This window comes from Hypanus sabinus, chromosome 8, assembly GCF_030144855.1.
Source record: "Hypanus sabinus isolate sHypSab1 chromosome 8, sHypSab1.hap1, whole genome shotgun sequence".
Lineage (NCBI taxonomy): Eukaryota > Metazoa > Chordata > Chondrichthyes > Myliobatiformes > Dasyatidae > Hypanus > Hypanus sabinus.
This window is the reverse complement of record NC_082713.1, coordinates 95111283-95134028: the sequence shown is the minus strand read 5'-3', so window position 1 is coordinate 95134028 and position 22746 is coordinate 95111283. Positions and strand designations below refer to the sequence as shown.

Below are 22746 nucleotides of genomic sequence, written 5' to 3'. Positions count from 1 at the left end.
TTTGGGTTATGCTTCCCTCTGGAACTTTGGAATATAGAGTTTTGTAAAACACTTCAAAAGCTTCTTGAATTTTACTTAGCTTATTTTTTATCATTTTCATTCTTGGGTCCCTAATTCAATGAATTGTATTTTCTGCTTTTTTTTTTCAGTTTCCACGCCAGTATTTTCATAGATTTTGATCCACTTTCATAATGTCTCTGTTTCAGAAACATTAAATTTTTCCTGATTTCTTGCGTAGCCAAACTATTAATTTCCCCAATGCATCCTGTGCCAAATTCAATTTGTGTATTTCTCTAGTTCCTTCAGCCTATTTTGTAATTTCTCTAATGTTTTATTCCTTATTTCTTTCTTATATGACGGTATCACTGTAATTTTCTCTTTTAAGACCGCCTTCAGAGTATCCCATAAAATGGGATGTGAAACCTCTCCATTATCATTAAATTCTAAGTAGAGACCAATTTCTTTTTTAATTTGTTCCTTAAAGTACAGATCATTAAGCAGACTTGAATTTAGTTTCCAAATAGTATTCTTTGGTTGTAGGTCAAAATCAACAGCTAAATATATAGGGGCATGGTAACTTACATCTATTGTCCAAATTCCACAAGTGTTTATTTTGTCTTTGTCTTTTCCAAATGTTATGAAATAGTCTATTCTTGTATATACAGAATGGGGAGCAGAATAATGAGTGTAATCCCTTCTGTCGGGGAAAAGGTCCCTCCATATATCAATTAAACCAACATCCTCAAAACGTGTATTAACTTTCTTATGTAAAGATTTTGTTTCATAGGTTTTTCTATTGGAATAAGTTTAGTTGTAATTGTAAATTTAAGTCTCCCCCACATATCAGGAGACCTTCTGTTTCCACTACCATAACATCAGTAATTTTCTGAAAGAAACCAATATCACATCCCGGGGGTGGGTATATATTCAATAGAGTAACTGAATTGCCATCTATATTCCCCCTTACCAGAATATATCTGCCCTCTTTATCTCCCATTTTGAATAATGTTTTCAAAATTTAGTTTACTTGAGATAAGAATAGCAACTCCTCTCCTATGTCCTGATTTATATGAGGAGAAAAACAGATTAGTGAAGCCAATTCTCTTTAGTTTTTTATGCTCATTATCACTTAACTGAGTTTCCTGTGAATATACTACATGGGCTTGTTCTTTTCTCATTTTGAATAAAATTCTATTACGTTTGATTGGATTTAATAGCCCATTGACATAAAAAGAAATTAATTTTACCTTGTCCTTAGCCATCCATATTTATCTGTCAATGTATCATTGAAATTAGAATAAAACTTAATCGATCTACTCCCTGAACAAATAAGAACCAAGAAACACAAATAATAACAAAAATGGCAATGAACGTGTGATTCCAAGGCTGAGGTCTCTAGTAGATGACCCTGCATTGAGCTAGAGGAAATATCTAGCTGTGGGGGATAACCCCTGCTACTTGTGAGTTGAGGGCCCCCATTGCAGTATTCATAAAAGTCAGTGAACAAATCCATTACACAGAAAAGATTTCTCTGTGTACTACACCTATATGTATATATATATGTGTGTGTGTGTGTGCATTCTTCTTACCCCAGGTAAGAAGAATCTCCACTCCACCTTGGTGCTGTACCGAAGGAATTCAATTATTATTGAATGTGGTTTATCTTAGGTAGACTTCGGGACTAACGCGCGATGCGTCCTCTCGATTTCCAGCTCCATAGTTGAGGGAAGCTCCAGTGATTTTCCACTTCACTTGTCACCCATGGTTCCTTCACTCTACCATTCTTTATCTTCCTCACTGGGACAAATTTATCCCTAACATCCTGCAAGAGATCCTTAAAAATTGACCACATGTCCATAGTACATTTTGCTGCAAAAACATCATCCCAATTCACACCCGCAAGTTCTAGACTCATATTTGCCCTTCCCCAATTAAAAATGTTCCTGTCCTCTCTGATTCTATCCTTTTCCATGATAATGTTAAAGGCCAGGGAGCGGTGGTCACTGTCCCCCAGATGCTCACCCACTGAGCGATCTGTGTCCTGACCCAGTTCATTACCTAATACTAGATCTAGTATGGTATTCCCCCAGTCGGCCTGTCAACATACTGTGACAGGAATCCATCCTGGAACCACTTACAAACTCTGCCCCATCTAAACCATTGGAACTAATCAGATGCCAATCAATATTAGGGAAGTTAAAGTCACCCATGATAACAACCCTGTTATTTTTGCACCTTTCCAAAATCAGCCTCCCAATCTGTTCCTCGGTATCTCTGCTGCTACCAGGGGGCCTATAGAATACTCCCTATAGCGTAACTGCTCCCTTCCTGTTCCTGACTTCCACCCACACTGACTCAAAAGAAGATCCTGCTACATTACCCAACCTTTCTGTAGCTGTAACAGTATCTCTGACCAGTAATGTCACCCCTCCTCCCTTTTTCCCCCCTTCTCTATCCCTTGTAAAGCACTGAAATCCGGGAATATTCAGAATCCATTCCTGCCCTGGTGCCAGCCAAGTCTCTGTAATGGCCACTACATCATAATTCCATGAATGTATCCAACCTCTCAGTTTATCACCTTTAGTCTTGATGCTTCTTGCATTGAAGTACATGCACTTTCGCCCTTCTACTCTTGGCCCTTTATTCTGTTTCTCTTTCCTCAAAGCCTCTTTATATATCAGACCTGACTTTACTCCATGCACTATACCTGCAGCTCTCACATGTCCTTTATCCTCCTCCACCTCACTATCTGCTCTAACATGCTGGTTCCCCTCCCCCAGCAAATCTAGTTTAAACCCCCTGGAGCAGCACTAGCAAACCTTCCTGCAAGGATGTTAGTCCCCCTCTAGTTCAGGTGCAATCCGTCCTGTCGGAACAGATCCCACCTTCCCTGGACCAAGGCCCAATTGTCCAGAAACATGAAACCCTCCCTCCTGCACCAACTCCTTAGCCATGTATTTAGCTGTATTATCTTCCTATTTCTAGCCTCACTAGCACGTGGCACAGGTAGCAATCCTGAGAATACAACCCTGAAGGTCCTGTCCTTGAACTTTGCACCTAACTCCCTAACTTCTCTGTGTAGGACCTCCTCCTTCTTCCTATCCACATCATTGATCCCTACATGGACCATGACATCTGGCTGCTCACCCTCTCTCTTGAGAATACTGAGAACTCGATCTGAGATATCGCGGACCCTGGCACCAGGGAGGCAGCAGACCATCTGGGATTCTCGATCTCTTCCGCAGAACCTCTTATCTGTCCTCCTAACTATCAAATCCCCTATCACTACTGTTCTCCTCTTTTCCCTCCTTCCCTTCTGAGCTGAGGGCCCAGTCTCGGTCCCAGAGATGCAACCACTGCAAATTGTCCCCGATAGGTCATCCCCACCAACAGTATCCAAAATGGTATACTTATTATTGATTGGAACGGCCACAGGGATACAAAGAAGAATACAAATACTTTATTGTCACCAAACAATTGATACTAGAGTGTCCAATCATCTCAGTGATATTTGTTTCTGCGCTTCGCACTCCCTGAAGTACAAATCAAAGTAAATATAATAAAAAATTAAATTATAAATCATAATTAGGAAATAGAAAAGGGAAAGTACAGTAGTGCAAGTCAGGTCCAGATATTTGGAAGGTGCAGCCCAGATCCGGGTCAGGATCTGTTCAGCAGTCTTATCACAGTTGGAAAGAAGCTGTTCCCAAATCTGGCCGTACGAATCTTCATGCTCCTGAACCTTCTCCTGGAGGGAAGTGGGACAAAAAGTGTGTTGGCTGGGTGGGACTTATCCTTGATTATCCTGGCAGCACTGCTCCGACAGTGTGTGATGTAAAGTGAGTTCAAGGATGGAAGTTTGGTTTGTGTGATATGCTGGGCTAGGTTCACGATCTTCTGCAGCTTCTTCCGGTCTTGGACAGGACAACTTCCATACCAGGTTGTGATGCAGCCTAGAAGAATGCTTTCTACGGTGCACCTATAAAAATTAGTGAGGGTTTTAGGGGACAGGCCAAATTTCTTCAGCTTTCTCAGGAAGTAAAGGCGGTGGTGGGCCTTCTTGGATGCTCTGCTCATTTTGTCTATTCCCCTTCCTTCTCCTGACAGTTACCCAGCTCCCTTTCTACTGACTCTTAGGAGTGACTATCTCCCTGTAACTCCTGTTTTTTTCTGCCTCTGCCTCCCAAATGATCTGAAGTTCATCGAGCTCCAGCTCCAGTTCCCTAACTCAGTTTGTCAGGAACTGAAACTGGATGCACCTTTTGCAGGTGTAGTCATCAGGAAAAATTGTGCTCGCCCTGACTTCCCACATACTGCAAACGGAGCACTCAACTGCCCTAACTGCTGCCTCCATTACCTACTCCTAAGCTAATTAGATTAATTAAAGGAGCTTACCTGGTCTTACCTCACTGGGAGCAAACTTGTCCTCAGCCTCTCAAGCCAAAGCCTTCCTACTCTGTCTCCCACTACTCCGTCGCCCGCTCCATTAATCTGCTCACTTTTTAAACTCTCCCATGCTTGCACAGTCATGCCCCATTCAAACTGCCGAAGAAATGACCCAATATGATGGTAGAATATAGTATTTGACTCTTGGAAGTGTAGAGGATCAGAGGGATCTTGGGGTCCGAGTCCATAGGACACTCAAAGCTGCTGAGCAGTTTGACTCTGTGGTTAAGAAGGTATATGGCGCATCGGCCTTCATCAATCGTGGGATTGAGATTAAGAGCCGAGAGGTAATGCTGCAGCTATATAGGACCCCGGTCAGACCCCACTTGGAGCACTGTGCTTAGTTCTGGTTGCCTTACTGCAGGAAGGATGTGGAAACCATAGAAAGTGTGCAGAGGAGATTTACAAGGATTAGGGAGCATGCCTTATGAAAATAGCTTGAGTGAACTCCTCCTTTTGTCCTTGGAGCGACAGAAGATGACAGGTGACCTGATAGAGGTGTACAAGATGATGAGAAGCATTGTTTGTGTGGATAATCAAAGGCTTTTTCCCAGTGCTGAGAAAGCTAGCATGTGAGGGCACCATTTTAAAGTACTTGAAAGTATGTAGAGTGGAGATGCCGATATAAGTTTTTTATGCAGAGTGGTGAGAGCGTGGAGTGGGCTGCCGGTGACAGTGGTGGAGGTGGATACAATAGGGTCTTTTAAGACATTCCTGGATAGGTATATGGAACTTAAAAACCAGAGGGCTATGGGTAACCCAAGGTAAGTTATAAGGTAAGGACATGTTGAGCACAGCATTGTGGGCCAAAGGGCCTGTATTATGCTGATAGTTTTCTGTGTTTCAATGTTTCTCATTAGCTCTTTGCCAGTAAAATAACATTATTGTTAGGTTCCTAGATCAGCATCCAGAAACCTGAGTTTCAAATCCCATTACAGCAGCTGGGAAATTTAAGTTCAAATAATGATATAAATCTGGAATTTAAAATATACACTCAGTGGCCATTTTATTAGGTACACCTATACACCTCCTTGTTAATGATTTGGCAGCAACTCAGTGCCTAAAAGCATGCAGGCATGGTCACAAGGCTCAGTTGTCATTCAGACTAAAAATAAGAATGGAGAAGTGATGTGATCTAAGTGACTTTTACCATTGGTGCCGGATGGGGTGGCTTGAGTATCTCAGAAACCGCTGATCTCTTAGGATTTTCATGCACAGCGTCCAGTGAATGGCAGTTCTGTGGGTGAAAATGCCTAAATGCCTTGTTAATGAGAGAAATCAGAAGAAAATGGCCAGACTGGTTCAAGCTGACAGAAAGGAAACCGTCTCTCAGATAACCTCATGTTACACCAGTGGTGTGCAGAAGAGCATCTGTGAACACACAGCATGCTGGACCTTGAAGTACATGGGCCACTGCAGCAGAGCATCACATCAGGTTCCATCCCTGTGGCCATTTTATCAGGAACATTCCTATTCTTAATTAGTAACCACTGAGGGTAGTATAAGTAATAAACTTAACAAGAGCCTGGAGCCTTTCATTTCCTTTTGGTGGATGGAAGTCATCATGGGCAGTTGTTCTTTGGCTGAGGTGATGTGAGATTTTAAAAAGAGCTGACCACTTTTAAGAATTTTTGCAGACTGTAATCATAGAATTTCTTAGGTACTTGGCAAAGGCCATAAAGAGAATTAAGGAAGAAGCGGAGCAGCCATTGTTGGAGAGAACAGTGTTAGAGTGATCAGGCTTTGGCTCAACAGGCTTAGGTGAGAACAGGCAGAGGCTCTAACTAAGTTTCTTTTTCCTTCTCTTTTGTCTATTACTACATAGCCAGTGCACTGAGAATGAATCCAGAGTTAGACGTATGTTCTTTGAGTGGTATTAATTTATTTATTAATTTATTGATATACAGTGTGGAACAAGCCCTTCCAGACCACTCAGAGGAAAACCACGTGGTCACAGGGAGAACATGCAAACTCTTTAAAGGTGGTGAATGGAATTGAACCTGGGCTACTGATACTGTAAAACATTGCACTAACCACTATGTTGCTGTGTCCAATGTGGGAACTTTAGGAGACCTCCCATCTCCCTACTAACTACATCTAGACAAAGTACACTGAGCCACAGCTCCATAAAGACCCTGTGAAGGAGCAGGAGCTACATCTCGCTCTTGGGGGGAATGAGGAGGTGATAGTTAGGAGCTATAAGGAAGTAATCACCCATAAGTTGCAGGTGGCAGGTAGCTGTGTGACTGTCAGAAGATGGAAAGGAATCGGCAGCCAGTGCAGAGTACCCCTGTGGCTGTTCCCTTCAGTAATACATATACCACTTTGGATTCTGTTGGGGACAAACTATCAGGAGGAGGCTACAGCGACCAGGTGTCTGATATTGAGCCTGGCTCTGTAGCTCAGGAAGGATTGGGGGCTGGAAAGAAATGCAGTAGTGATAGTGGTTTCCATAGTTAGAGAAGTAATGTTTGATGTTGAAAGGATTGAACAGAGTAGATGTGGAAAGGCTGTTTCCCTTGGTGGGTCAGTCTAGGACAAGGGGCCGTAGTCTTAGAATTAGAGGGTCCCCATTTAAAACAGAGATGAGGAATTTTTTTTTTTAGCCAGAGGGTCATGGATTAAGGTTAGGGTTAGGGTTGCCACATGCAGCTGTGGAGGCCCAATCATTGAGGGTGTTTAAAGAGGAGATTGATAGGTATCTAATTAATCAGGGTATCAAGGGATATGGGGGAAAAGCCAGAAATTGGAACTAGATAGGAGAATAGTTTAGCTCATGGTGGAGTGGTGGAGCAGACTCGATGGGCCGAATGGCTCCTTTGTGCTTCTGCTCCTTTGTCTTGTGATCTTGTAAAAAAAAAGTAGACAGGGAAATCTGTGCATATCCCTTCTCTCAATTCCAGACACCCAAATGGTATGTTCCCTCCCAGCTGACAGTGTCAGGGATGTCTTGGACTCGGTTAATATTGGTACCAATGACAGAGGTAGGAAAAGGGATAATTTGCTGAAGAGAGAATAGAGGGAGTAAGATAGAAAGTTGAAAAGCGGAACCTCCAGGGTAGTAATCTCAGGTTTGCTGTCTATGCCACATGCCAGTGAGGGTAAGAATAGGATGATTTGGCAAATAATTACATGGCTGAGGTATGGTGTAGGGGCCAGGGTGTCAGATTTCTGAATCATTAGCATCTTTTCTGGGGAAGGTATGACCTGTACAAAAAGAAAGTGTTACTCCTGAATCCAAGGGGGACCAATATCCTTTTGGGGAAAGTTTATACTAATCTGGCAGGTGGATGGGAATTAGAATAATAGGACTGAGGATGGAGCAGTTAGTTTACAAGAAGACACAGTGGGTAGCAAAACTGTCAGGAAAGATAGGCAGATGAAAGGACAAAACTGCAGTCAGTGGAATGAGTTAAAGTGTAACAGGGGCCAATATCAAAAAGGGTGATGAATAGCAGTGTTATATTTGAATGTGTGCGTAAAACAGACTAAGGTAGATGATCTTGTAACACAGTTAGAAATTGGGAGGTATGACCTTGTGACCAAAAGGGATCATAGTAGAGAGCTTAACATCCAAGGATGCACCCTGTATCAAAAAGACAGGCATGTAAGCAGAGGAGGTGGGGGGAGGAGTACAAGCTGAGAGTGATGAGTAAAACCAGGTGAGGAGGAAGGTGGGTGGGTGGGGAGAGGGAGAATGAAGTGAGAAGCTGAGAGGTGATTGGTGAAACCAGGTGAGAGGAGGGAGGTGGGAGTTGGGGGGGGGGAAATGAAGTGAGAAGCTGAGAGTGATGGGTGAAACCAGGTGAGGAAGAAGGTGGGTGGGTGGGGAGAGGTGATGAAGTAAGAAACTGAGAGGTAATAGGTGGAAAAGATAAAAGGCTGAAGAAGAAGGAACCTGGTAAGAGATTTTATTAAAGTTTTATTTCTAATATAACTTTCTATTGCTTTATGACAATAAGTAAAACAATGTTGCTTTTTACAACATAGAATTATCATTCATTTTAATTTTTTTTCAGAATCCTTTTAATTGTCATTGCTCTGATGTCGCTATATTCAATTCACCTTTTGCTCCAAATTTCAGATGAGGCAGGTAAGTTAGCACGGATTCTTTCCAAAGCACCTGAATTCCTTGTCAAATTGTCCAATCTTTTTAATACTCCACACTTACGGAAATAAACAACAAAACTAATGTTACTTCTGCATTTGAAACTAGACAGTTGGTTTTGGTCACATTAGTCATGTTCACATGTTGTTAGAAGACACATTATATGTGCATTCTATCTACAATTATATCTGCAGTAGTCTTCCTATATTATCTGGACATAGTTCCTCCACAGAAGAGATAAATGTACAGAAATAAATACATAGTTTTAACAAAACCAAGCAGTTAAATTTACCTATGAAGTAAAGAAAAAATGCAAAACAAAACAGAAAATTGAGAAATAATTCACTTCTTTTAACATTTCTTAAAGTAGTAACTGAATGATCAGGAATAGTTTTCAGACTAACATCTTGAGGCCTAACTATTGATCCAGAGACAGTAGCTTAAATGGCATCACAATAGCTTGGGTATTTAACTTAACCAAGTGTCTTGGTGTTCACCTGGCGGAGAATCTCACCTGGTGCCTTGACACCAGCTCCATAGCAAAGAAAGCCCAGCAGCATCTGTACTTTCTGCGAAGGCTGAGGGAAGTCCCACCCCCCATCCTCATCACATTCTACAGGAGTTGTATTGAGAGCATCCTGAGCAGCTGCATCACTGCCTGGTTCGGAAATTGTACTACCTATGATCACAAGACCCTGCAGCGGATAGTGAGATCAGCTGAGAAGATCATCAGGGTCTCTCTTCCCGCCATTACGGACATTTACACTACATGCTGCATCCGCAAAGCAAACAGCATTATGAAGGGCCCCATGCACCCCTCATACAAACTCTTCTCCCTCCTGCCATCTGGGAAAAGGCATCGAAGCATTCGGGCTCTCACGACCAGACTACATAACAGTTTCTTCCCTAAGCTATCAGACTCCACAATACCCAAAGCCTGGATTGACACCTTACTGCCCTATTGTCTTGTTTATTATTTATTGTAAAGCCTGCACTGTTTTGTGCACTTTACGCAGTCCTGGGTAGGTCTGTAGTCTAGTGTAGCTTTTTTCTGTGTTGCTTTTTACGTAGTTCAGTGTAATTTATGTACTGTGTCATGTAGCACCATGGTCCTGAAAAACGCTGTCTTGTTTTTACTATGTACTGTACCAGCAGTTATGGTTGAAATGACAATAAAAAAATGTGATTTGACTTGACTTGAATTAACATAAGCACAAGAGATTCTGTAGATGCTGAAAATCTAGAGCAACACATGCAAAATGCTGGAGGAACTCAGCAGGTCAGGCAACATCTATGAAAAGGAATAAATATTTGATGTTTTGGATCAATACATCTCATTAGGACTGGAAAGGAAAGGGAAAAAAATAAGAAAGTAGGTGAGAGCAAGGAGTACAAGCTGGAAGGTGATAGGTGAAGCAAAGTGGATAGAGGAGGGGGATGAAGTGAGAAGCTGGGAGATGATAGGTGGGCAAGGTATTAAGTTAGTGAATATCAATAACCATGAAGTCCATAAGACATTGGAACAGAATTGGGCCATTTGGCCCATCGAGTCTGCTCCACCACTTCTTCATGATCGATCCATTTTCATCTCACCCCCAATCTCCTGCCTTCATCCTGTAACCTTCCAAGCCCCAACTAATTAAGAATCTACCAATCTCTGTGTTAAATACATTCAGTGACGTGGCCTTCACAGCTGTCTGTGGCAATGAATTCAGTGTTATATCAGCATTACATCCTTGTTTTTATATTCTAGTCCTCTCAAAATGAATGCTAACATTGCATTTGCCTTCATCACCACCAACTCAACCTGCAAGTTAACCTTTAGGGAATCCTACATGCAGACTCCCAAGTCCCTTTGCGCCTCAGATTTTTGAATTTTTTCTCTGTTTTGAAAATAGTCCATGCTTTTATTCCTTCTACCAAGGTGCATGTCCATATACTCCCCTATACTGTATTCCACCTGCCATTTCTTTGCCTATTCTCCTAGTATGTCTAAATCCTCCTGCTTCCTGAACAGTATTTGTCCCTACACCTATCTTCATATTATCTGCAAACTTGGCCACAAAGTCATTCATTCGGTTATCCGGGTAATTGACATACAATATAAAAAGAAGCAATCCCAACACCGACATCTGCGGAACACCGCTAGTCACCGCCAGCCAATCAGAAAAGACTCTCTTTATTCCCACTCTTTGCCTCCTGCCAATGAACCAATGCTCTATTCATGCTTTCCTGTAATACCACAGTCTCCTATTTTGTCCTCATATGGAATCTTGTCAAAGGTTTTTTGAAAATCTAAGTACACAATATTCACTGATTCTCCTTTGTCTATCCTGCTTGTTATTTCCTCAAAGAAGTCCAACAAATTTGTCAGGCAAGATTTTCCCTTTAGGAAACCACACTGCCTTTGGCCCATTTTATCATGTGCCTCTCCAAAACCCTACTCTTAACAATTGACTCCTCCATCTTCCCAACCACTGAGGTCAGGCTAACTGGCCTATATTTTCCATTCTCTGCTTGTCTCCCTTATTGAAGAGTGGAATGACATTTGCAATTTTCCAGTCCTCCAGAACGGTACTAGAATCTAGTGATTCTTGAAAGATCATTACCAATGTCTCCACAATCTCTTCAGTTACTTCTTTTCAAGCCGTGGGGTGTCGTCCATCTGATCCAGGTGACTTATCTACCTTCAAACATTTCAGCTTCCAAAGTACCTCCTCCCTAGTAATAGGAACTGCACTCATTTCTCCCCTGACTCTCTTGGATATCCATTATGCTGCCTGTGTCTTCAACAGGGAAGACTGATGCAAAATACTTATTCAGTTCATCCATTTCCTTGTCCCCACTACTACCTCTCTAGTGTCATTTTCCAGCAGTTTGGTATCTACTTTCACCTCTCTTACTCTTTATAAATCTGAAAAATCTTTTGGTATCCCCTTTAATATTATTGGCTAGCTTACCTTCATATTTCATCTTTTTCTTCTCATGGCTTTTTTAAGCTTGCTTTCTGTTGGTTTTTAAAATCTTACCAGTCAACAAACCTCTTGCTAACTTTTGCACTTATGTTGACTTTGACTTCCTTTGTCAGCCATGGTTGTGACATTCCACCTTCTTTGGGATGTACACTATCTATTCTGTGCCTTCCAAGTTGTTCCCAGAAACTCCAGCTATTTCTGTGGTGCTGTCATTCCTGCTAGCGTCCCCTTCTAATCAACTCAACTCTCGTGCTTCTGCAATTCCCTTTACTGCACTGTAATGCTGATACATCAGATTTTAGGTTCTCCTCCTCAAGCTGCAGGGTGAATTCTATTATATTATGTTCACTGACACCTAAGGGTTCCTTTGCCTTGAGTTCCCCAATCAAATCTGGGGCATTACATAACATGCAATCCTGAATTACCATTTCCTAGTGCGCTCAACCACAAGCTGCTCTAAAAATCCCTCTCATAGGCATTCTACAAATTCCCTCTCTTGGAATTTAGCACCAGCTTGATTTTCCCAATCTATTTGCATATTGAAATCTCCATGAATATTGTAACATTGTCCTCTGACATGCACTTTCTATCTCCTATTGAAATTTGTAGCCACATCATTGCTACTGTTTCAAGTCATGTATGTAACTCCCATCAGGGTCTTTTTACCTTTGTAGTTCCTTAACTCTACTCACAAGATTCTATATCTTGCAGTGCTCTGTCACATCTTTGTAAGATTTGATTTTGTTTTTACCAACACCACCCCCTCTGCCTACCTGCCTGTCCTTTTGATGCAATGTGTACCCTTGGATGTTAAGCTCCCATCTATCATCTTTCAGGCCATAACTCAGTGAATGTCATACTGCCAATCTCTGTGTCGCAAGATCATCTACCTTATTGTGTATGTTGTGTGCATAACACCTTCAGTCCTGTATTAGTCATCCTTTTCAATTTGGTCCCCTGAATGACTGCAACTCATTCTACTGACTGCATTTTTGCCCTGTTGCTCCTGACAGTCTCACTACACACTGCCTCTGCTTGTAAACCAACGAGCCAATCCTCAGCCCTATCACTCAGCTTCCCATCCCCCTGGCAAATTCAATTAAACCCTCCCGAACAGTTATAGAAAAGCTGCCCACAAGGATATTGGTCCCCTTGGGTTCAGAAGTAACCCGTCCTTTTTCTACAGGTCATACTGTACCTTCCCCAGAAGAGATCCAGATATCTGAAGCCTTATTGCTGCACCAGTTACTCAGTTATGCTTTCACTTGCCAAGTCATCCTATATGTAACTTAAGAAGCTTGATTATTTTATTAAGTAATTCAAGGACCAATCGAGGATAAACGATTGAAAAGTCCTCTACTTTCAAACAAATAATTAAATGTGGCTGTGGGCAGGACCGCCTTTATTTAATTTAAAACCTATTAATTACATTTCTTCAAACCTTTAGGTTTTATTTATACTTTGCCTGCAACTTGCTTGGAAAAGCTGAATCTAGATCAATAACCCAGGAAAAATACCCTTTCAATGCAGTCCTCAGTTTTTAACTCAGTGACAATTTCATTAGGTACACCTGGACACCTGCTCATTAATGCAAGTATCGAATCAGCCAATCATGTGACAGCAACTCAATGCATAAAACCATGCACTGTAGATCAGTAGTTCTGCAGACCAAACATCAGAATGGAAAGAAGTGTGATCTAAGTGACTTTGACTGTGGAATGATTGTTGGTGCTAGACAGGGTGGTTTGAAAATCTCAGAAACTGCTGATCTCCTGGGATTTTCACATAGAACAGTCTCTAGAGTTTACAGGGAATGGTGCAAAAACAAAATACATCAAGCAAGCAGCAGTTCTGTGGGTAAAAGTGCCTTATTAATGAGAGAGGTCAGAGGAGAATGGCTAGGCTGATTCAAGCTGGCACAAAGGCGACAATAACTCAAATAACCACACATTACAACAGTGATGTGCAGAAGAACATCTCTGAATGGACAATTCATCAAATTTTGAAGTGGATGGGCTACAGCAGCAGAAGACCATGAGCATTCAGTACAGGAAGTACCTAATAAAGTTACCACTGAATGAAGGTGAGGAAAGTATAAGATCAAACCATTGAATTGAAAGCCAGGAACATGGACATGAACTACACAACACCACTTAGAAAGATATTTAAGTAAACAGACAACCCAATGTTAAAATTGAGCTGATTTAATTATGTGTTATTCTTCCAGACAATTGAGGGTATCTATTTGTTTTCTAAAATTGTACATTTCCATTAATATTGATGACATTGGTAATATTCCATCAGTGTTGTATGGAATATTATTCATTCATAATTTTAAGATCATTATTAGTGTAAATGAAAAAGTACAGCAAACTGATCAACAATTTCACAATCTTTAAGCAGAGAAAATCTGTGAACATATTGAAGTTTTAAATTGAAAGATGAATGTATTTGTAAAACTTTTTCTGTATTTAGGTTCAATGGTTTATGAAACACTGGGTCAGCTAGCATTTGGGAAGCCAGGGAAATATGCAGTTTTTGGATCAACGTCTTTGCAGAACTTTGGAGGTAATGTGTACTGAATTAAGAACATTATTGTTCAAGTGTAAAATTTGTTTTCAATTGACTAGTTTTGCTTGGAGCCCAGTCTATGGAAAGCATCGGTGGTGGGGAAAATGCTAGAGTTGGTTATCAAAGATGTGATAACAGCACATTTGGAAAGAGGTGAAACCATCGGACAAAGTCAGCATGGATTTGTGAAAGGAAAATCATGTCTGCCGAATCTTATAGAATTTTTTGAAGATGTAACTAGTAGAGTGGATAGGGGAGAGCCAGTGGATGTGGTATATTTAGATTTTCAAAAGGCTTTTGACAAGGTCCCACACAGGAGATTAGTGTGCAAACTTAAAGCACATAGTATTGGGGGTATGGTATTGAGTGGATAGAGAATTGGTTGGCAGACAGGAAGCAAAGAGTGGGAGTAAATGGGACCTTTTTAGAATGGCAGGCAGTGACTAGTGGGGTATCGCAAGGCTCAGTGCTGGGACCCCAGTTGTTTACAATATATATTAATGATTTAGACAAGGGAATTAAATGCAGCATCGCCAAGGTGACACGAAGCTGGGTGGCGGTGTTAGCTGTGAGGAGGATGCTAAGAGGATGCAGGGTGACTTAAATAGGTTAGGTGAGTGGGCAAATTCATGGCAGATGCAATTTAATATGGATAAATGTGAGGTTATCCACTTTGGTTGCAAGAACAGGAAAACAGATTATTATCTGAATGGTGGCCAGTTAGGAAAAGGGGAGGTGCAACGAGACCTGGGTGTCATTGTACACCAGTCATTGAAGGTGGGCATGCAGGTACAGCAGGCGGTGAAAAAGGCAAATGGTATGTTGGCATTCATAGCAAAAGTATTTGAATACAGGAGCAGGGAGGCTCTACTGCAGTTGTACAAGGCCTTGGTGAGACTGCACCTAGAGTATTGTGTGCAGTTTTGGTCCCCTAATCTGAGGAAAGACATTCTTGCCATAGAGGGAGTACAAAGAAGGTTCACCAGATTGATTCCTGGGATAGCAGTATTTTCATATGAAGAAAGACTGGATCGACTAGGCTTGTACTCACTGGAATTTAGAAGATTGAGGGGGGATCTTATTGAAACGTATAAAATTCTAAAGGGATTGGACAGGCTAGATGCAGGAAGATTGTTTCCGATGTTGGAAGTCCAGAACGAGGGGTCACAGTTTAAGGATAAAGGGGAAACCTTTTAGGACCGAGATGAGGAAAAGCTTCTTCACACAGAGAGTGGTGAATCTGTGGAATTCTTTGCCACAGGAAACAGTTGAGGCCGGTTCATTGGCTATATTTAAGAGGAAGTTAGATATGGCCCTTGTGGCTAAAGGGATCAGGGGGTATGGAGAGAAAGCAGGTACAGGGTTCTGAGTTGGATGATCAGCCATGATCATACTGAATGGCGGTGCAGGCTTGAAGGGCCAAATGGCCTACTCCTGCACCTATTTTCTATGTTTCTATGTTTCTATATTACTCATCGTAATGTAATAGTGACAAGCCAAGGAGAAAGAATAAATTGAAAGAAAGTCAATTAGAGACAATGAATGAAACTTAAATTTAAAAGCTTCCCTCTCTGTCTTGAATAACAGACAAGAGAAAATCTGCAGATGCTTGAAATCCAAGCAACACACACAAAGTCCTGGAGGAACTCAGCAGGCCAGGAAGCATCTATAGAAAAAAGTACAGTTGACGTTCAGGCCACCTGCCGAAGGTGTCAGCCCAAAACATTGACTGTACCCTTTTCCGTAGATGCTGCCTGGCCTGCTGCATTCCTCCAGCATTTTGTGTATGTTGTTCTTTATTTTGCAGGTGCATTTCTGACAAATGTCATGGAATTAAATACTGACTTACAATTTCCTTGATACAACATTGAACATATTGCGCTATTTGTTGTGATGAGAATGAACAAGCAGAATGAATCCGAATCCGAATCAGAGTTATTATCACTGACATATGTGAAATTCGTTGTTTTGTGCAGTGGTACAGTTTAATACATAAAAAGTTACAACATATTATAATAAGAATGAATAAATTAATAGTAAAAATGAGAGCAAAATCGTGTTCAGGGGTTCATGGACACAATACTTCTGTGAATGTCACTTTTAATTTCCAGTAATTCTGGCTTGATCTAGCTTCGCTGATGACTATCCTACTCTAGTGATCAGCAACTCATTGTGAGCAGTTTCGCAGTGAATCACTGACAACATCATTTATATTGAGTGGTATTCTTGAAAGAAGGTCAGTATATTTGTTCAGAAGAAATGAATAAATGTTAAAGTGGTCTTCTCTTTATTTTAGCTATCCTGAGTTATCTGTTAATTGTCAAGAATCAACTGCCAAATGTTATCCATTCATTTATAACCCAAGAAAACCATGAGTAAGTATAATTATTTTGTAAAACTTTTTGTCCATAACTGAGAGATTCAAAAATCTTCACAAATATTATGGGACAAATTAGAATCTAGATTGTTCAAACCATTAACAGGAAGATGCATATGTGGGAAATCCAGAGAAACACACACAAAACACTCGAGGAACTCAGCAGGTCAGACAGAACATATGGAAATGAATGAACAGTCAACATTTTGGACTGAGACCCTTCATCAGGGCTTATAAAGAAGGGTCTCAGCCTCAAACTTTGACTGCTTACTACTTTCCATATGTACTGCCTGACCTTCTGACTTCCTCCCGTATTTTGTACACATTTATTATTTATGTATTTAGAGAAACAACTTGGAACAGGCACTTACGGTCCGACGAGCCTCACAGCAACTCACCCATTTAACATTAGCCTATCACAGGTTAATTTACAAGGACAAATCAACCCTATTAACAGTATGTCTGTGGACTGTGGGAGGGAACTAGAGCACCCAAAGGAAACCTATGTGGTACAAACTCTTGACATGTGGTGCTGGAATTGACCTCTGAACTCCAGAACACACTAAGCCGTAATAAAGTCTCGCTAACCATCAAGTTGCCATGTTGTTCAAATCATTCCAGGGATTTCATTTGTAACTTAATTTGACAAATAAATTAACATAGATATTTGGCAATATGAAATGAAACCCTAATAACTAAAAGTTCCAATTTTGTTCACATTTTATATTCAAGAAATGGAGTAGATTTTCTTCTGTGCAAAATGATACAGCATCATCAAACATTTCTACTTCAAGATTTATCTTTCAAAATTTATCTGTGCAATTGTTCAGCCTGGTAGAGCACAAGTGAACTGTAAACTGACCACTTATAGTTCCACACCTACCACCCCACCGGCCTCTGTGTCCGGCACATAATTCACTGTAACTTGTGCTATTTACCACCAAGCACATCTTTCCCTTCCACACCCCCCCCCCCCCAACTTTCCACTTTCCACAGGGATCGCGCCCTATGCGACCCACTTGTCCATTTGATCCTCCCCGTTGATTTCCCTCCTGGCACTTATCCTCGCAAGCGGAACAAGTGCTACACTTGCCCTCACACGTCCTCCCTCATGACCATTCAGAGCCCGGAATAGTCCTTCCAGGTAAGGCAACACTTCACCTGTGAGTCTGCTGGGGTTATTTACTGTGTCTGGTGCTCCCAGTGTGGCTTCCTGTATATTGGTGAGATCTAATGTAGATTGGAAGACTACTTAGCAGAGCACCTACGCTCCATCCACCAGAAAAACTGAGATCTCCCAGTAGCCACACATTTTAATTCCACTCCTCATTCCCATTTTAATATGTCAGTCTATTGTCGCAATGAGGCCACACTCAGGTTGGAGGAGCAACACCTTATTCTGTCTGGGTAGCCTCCAACTTGATAGCATAAACATTGATTTTTCAAACTGCTAGTAATGGCCCCCTACTTCACCATTCCCAAGCCCTTTGCCCTCTCTCACATTATTTCATTATCTGCCCACCAGAAGTCATGGAGGGATGGTCTACTGAGTCAGTGTGCGTGAAGTCAGAAACAGGAAAGGGGCAATGACTCTGCTGGGTATTTTTATAGACCCGCCCCCCCCCCCCCCATAGTAACAGGGTTATTGAGGAGCAGATAGAGGCAGATTCTGGAACAGTGCAATAATAATAATAGGTTTGTTGTGATAGGAAATTTTAACTTTCCTAATATTGATTGGTATCTCCCTAGTGCAAGGGGTTTAAATCAGGTGGAGTTTGTTAGGTGTATTCAGGAAGGTTTCCTGATGCAATATGTAGATAAGCCAACTAGAGTAGAGGCTGTAATTGATCTGGTATTGAGAAATGAACCTGGTCAGGTGTCAGATCTCTCAGTGGGAGAACATTTTGGAGGTGGTGACTACAACTCTATCTCCTTCACCATAGTGCCAGAGGAATAGGAGCAGACAATTTGGGAAAACATTTAATAGGGGCAGGGGAAAATATGATGCTAATAAGCAGGAACTTGGCAGCATAAATTGGGAGCAGATGTTCTCAGGGAAATGCCTGGCAGAAATGTGGCAAATGCTCAGGGAACATTGAGGCAGGGAAATGATGGTAGGGTTAAAGAACCAAAGTGTATGAAGTGTGGAGAAAATCTAGCTAAGAAGAAAAGCATATGAAAGGTTCAAGAAATAGAAATCGAAGCAAGAGGCTGAGAGTGAAGGACTAAAGATATCTCGGAGAGAAGCCTGTTTTTTTACTGATCAGGGAAAAGAGGCTACACTGCGCAGGCGCATGACGTAGTGTGCCAAAGGTTTAAGAAGGAGAGGAATTTTTCAACGGTTTTTTAAATCGAAGTAAGAAGCTGAGAGTGAAGAACCATAGAACATTACACAGAACAGGCCTTTTGGCCCTTCTTGGCTGTGCTGAACCATTTTCTCAGCCTAGTCCCACTGACCTGCACCCGGCCCATATCCCTCCATGCACCTCTCATCCATATACCTGTCCAAGTTTTTCTTAAATGTTAAAAGTAAGCCCACATATACCACTTCATCTGGCAGCTCATTCCACACTCCCACCACTCTCTGTGTGAAGAAGCCCCTACCCCAAAGTTCCCTTTAAACTTTTCCCATTTCACCCTTAACCCATGTCCTCTGTCTTTTTTCTCCCCTAGCCTCAGTGGAAAAAGCCTACTTGCAATAACTCTATCTATATCCATCATAATTTTATATACCACTAGCAAGTCTGCCCTCCTTCTTCTATGCTCCAGGGAATAAAGTCCTAACCTATTCAACCTTTCTCTGTAACTCAGTTTCTCAAGTCCTAGCAACATCCTTGTAAACCTTCTCTGCACTCTTTTAACATTATTAATATCCTTCCTGTAATTTGGTGACCAAAACTGCACACAATACTCCAAACTCAGCCTCACCAATGCCTTATATAAACTCACCACAGCATGCCAACTGTTACACTCAATACTTTGGTTTATAAAAGCCAATGTACCAAAAGCTCTCTTTACTACCCTATCTACCTGTGATGCCATTTTCAGGGAATTTTGTATCAGTATTCCTAGATCCCTCTGTTCTACTGCACTCCTCAGTGCCTTGTATGTTCTACCTTGGTTTGTCCTTCCAAAGTGCAATACCTCACACGTCTGTTTTAAAATCTATCTGCCATTTTTCAGCCCATTTTACCAGCTGGTCCAAATCCCTCTGCAAGCTTTGAAAACCTTCCTCACTGTCCACTACACCTCCAATCTTTGTATCATTAGCAAATTTGCTGATCCAGTTTATCACATTATCATCCAGATCATTGATATAGATGACAAATAACAATGGACCCAACACTGATTCCTGTGGCACACCACTAGTGTGTAGGCCTCCACTCGGAGAAGCAATCCTCCATTACCACTCTCTGACTAAAGGACTAAAGAAATCTCACAGAGAAGCCATTTTTTTTACTGATCAGGGAAAAGAGGCTAGACTGTGCAGGCGCATGGTGTAGTGTGCCAAAGGTTTAAAAAAAGAGCGCCATATACAGCGGTCATTGTCGGAGTGGACTGTGTCAGAGTTGGACAGCTTTGGTTCAACAGGCTACGGCGTGAACAGGCAGAGGTGAGGGTGGGTACTGGTAAGTTTTGTTCATTTAGAGTAGAGAGAATGCCTGGCAGTATGTTGGAATGCTCCTCTTGCAGGATGTGGGAAGTCAGGGAGAGTAGACGTGCATCCAGCTGTAACTCCTAACAAACCACGTTAGGGAACTGGAGCAGGAGTTGGATGACCTCCGGATCATTGAGAGAATGAGGAGTTTATAGATAATAGTTTCAGGGAGGTAGTTACGCCAAAGGAGCAGCGCACAGGTAATTAGGTTACCGTCAGGGGAAAGGGCAGGCAGAGCAGGGCTCCCCTGTGATCATTCCCCTCAAGAACAAGTATACCAATTTGGATACTGTTGGGGAGGATGACTCATTGGGGACAAGCTGTGGCAGCTGGATCTCTGGCACTGAGTCTGGTTCTGCAGTGCAGAAGGGAGGGGGGAAGAACCAGGATGCTGCCTGGTTTAGAGAGTATGGATTATGATCAGAGATTAAGGGAGCTCGGGCTTTACTCTTTGGAGAGAAGGAGGATGAGAGGAGACATGATAGAGGTATACAAGATATTAAAAGGAATAGAAAGAGTGGATAGCCAGTGCCTCTTCCCCAGGGCGCCACTGCTCAGTACAAGAGGCTTTAAGGTAAGGGGAGGGAAGTTCAAGGGGGATATTAGAGGAAGGTTTTTCACTCAGAGTGTGGTTGGTGCATGGAATGCACTGCCTCAGTCAGTGATGGAGGCAGATACACTAGTGAAATTTAAGGGACTACTAGACAGGTATATGGAGGAATTTGAGGTGGGGGGGGGGGTTATATGGGAGGCAGGGTTTGAGGATCGGCACAACATTGTGTGCCGAAGGGCCTGTATTGTGCTGTACTATTCTATGTATATGTATATCTAAGTGGAGAGCGGTAGTGATAGGGGACTCAATAGTTAGAGGTACAGACAGGAGGTTCTGTGGTCATGGCAGAGACTCGTGGATGGTTTGCTGCCTCCCAGGTGCCGGGGTCAGGGATGTTTCTGATCGCGTGCACAGCATTCTGAAATGGGAGGGTGAGCAGCCAGATGTCGTGGTACACATCGGTACCAATGACGTAGGAAGAAAGAGTGAGGAGGTCCTGAAGAGTGAGTATAAGAGAGCTTGGTAGGAAGTTAAAAAGCAGGACCTCAAGGGTGGTAGTCTCAGGATTGCTACCTGTGCCACGTGCCAATGAGGGTAAGAGTAGGATGCTCTGGAGGATGAACACGTGACTGAGGGTAGGGGGTAGGGTTTCAAATTTCAGGATCATTGGAACCTCTTCTGGGGCAGGTGGGACCTGTACAAGAGAGACGAGTTACACCAATATCCTTGCAGGGAGGTCTGTTAGTGCTATGGTGGGGGCCCCCCCCCCGGGGGTTTAAACTAGATTTGCAGGGGGATGGGAACTAGAGTGCCAGAGTAGATAGTGGAGAGGGGGTGAAAATAAATGATGTTAAAAGTTCACGCAAAGTCACAAATAGAAGGGTTGTGTGTGATGGTAATAATCTTTTGAGGTATGCGAGGAGTATTGTGGAGAAGGCTGACAAGCTGAGGGCGTGGTTAGACATGTGGAATTATGACATTGAAGCCATTAGTGAAACTTGGCTACAGGAGGGGCAGGACTAGCAGCTTAATGTTCCAGGGGTTTCAGACATGATAGAGAGATAGGGATGAAGGGTTCGGGGGTGGCATTGCTAGTCAGGGAAAATGTTACAGCAGTGCTCAGGCAGGACAGATTAGAGGGCTTGTCTACTGGGGCCATATGGGTGGAGCTGAGAAACAGGAAAGGTATGACCACATTAATGGGGTTGTATTATAGACCACCCAATAATCAGTGAGAATTGGAGGAGCAAATCTGCAGAGATAGCAGACAACTGCAAGAAACATAAAGTTGTGATAGTAGGGGATTTTAATTTTCCACGTATTGATTGGGACTCCCATACTGTTAAAGGTCTAGACTGGTTTAGAGATTGTAAAATGTGTTCAGGAAGTTTTCTAGATGAATATATACAGGTACTGACTAGGGAGGATGCAATTTTTGATCTCTTATTAGGAAATGAGTTAGGACAGTTAATGGAAGTGTGTGTAGGAGGAACAGTTTGGTTCCAGTGATCATAACACCATTAGTTTCAACTTGATCATGGATAAAGATAGATCTGGTCTTCAGGTTGAAGTTCTAAACTGGAAAAAGGCCAAATTTGAAGAAATGAGAAAGGATCTGAAAAGTGTGGATTGGGACAGGTTGTTCTCTGGCAAAGATGTCGTTGGTAAGTGGGAGGCCTTCTAAGGAGAAATTTTGAGAGTGCAGAGTTTGTATGTTCCTGTCAGGATTAAAGGCAAAGTGAATAAGGATAAAGAACCTTGGTTCTCTAGGAATATTGGAACTCTGATAAAGAAGAAGAGAGAGATGTATGACATGTATAGGAAACAGGGAGCAAATAAGTACTTGAGTATAAAAAGTGCAAAAAGAACTTAAGAAAGAAATCAGAAAGGCTAACAGATGACATGAGGTAGCTTTGGCAATCAAGGTGAAGGACAATCCAAAGAGCTTCTGCAGGTATATTAAGAGCAAAAGGATAGTAAGGGATAAAATTGGTCCTCTTGAAGATCAGAGTGGTCGGCTATGTATGGAACCAGAAGAAATGGGGGAGGTCTTAAACG

General features: G+C 42.0%; 1 protein-coding gene across 1 annotated transcript in view; it reads left to right on the top strand.

Annotated features, from left to right (window-relative positions):
• LOC132398293 (sodium-coupled neutral amino acid symporter 1-like) overlaps positions 1-22746 on the top strand; it is a 104023-nt gene that overhangs the window by 35221 nt on the left and 46056 nt on the right. Inside the window, exons 5-7 of the mRNA XM_059977496.1 lie at positions 8466-8539; positions 14005-14097; positions 16397-16475. Of these exons, the coding sequence (XP_059833479.1) occupies positions 8466-8539; positions 14005-14097; positions 16397-16475 (246 nt within the window). The remainder of the gene's footprint in view (positions 1-8465; positions 8540-14004; positions 14098-16396; positions 16476-22746) is intronic.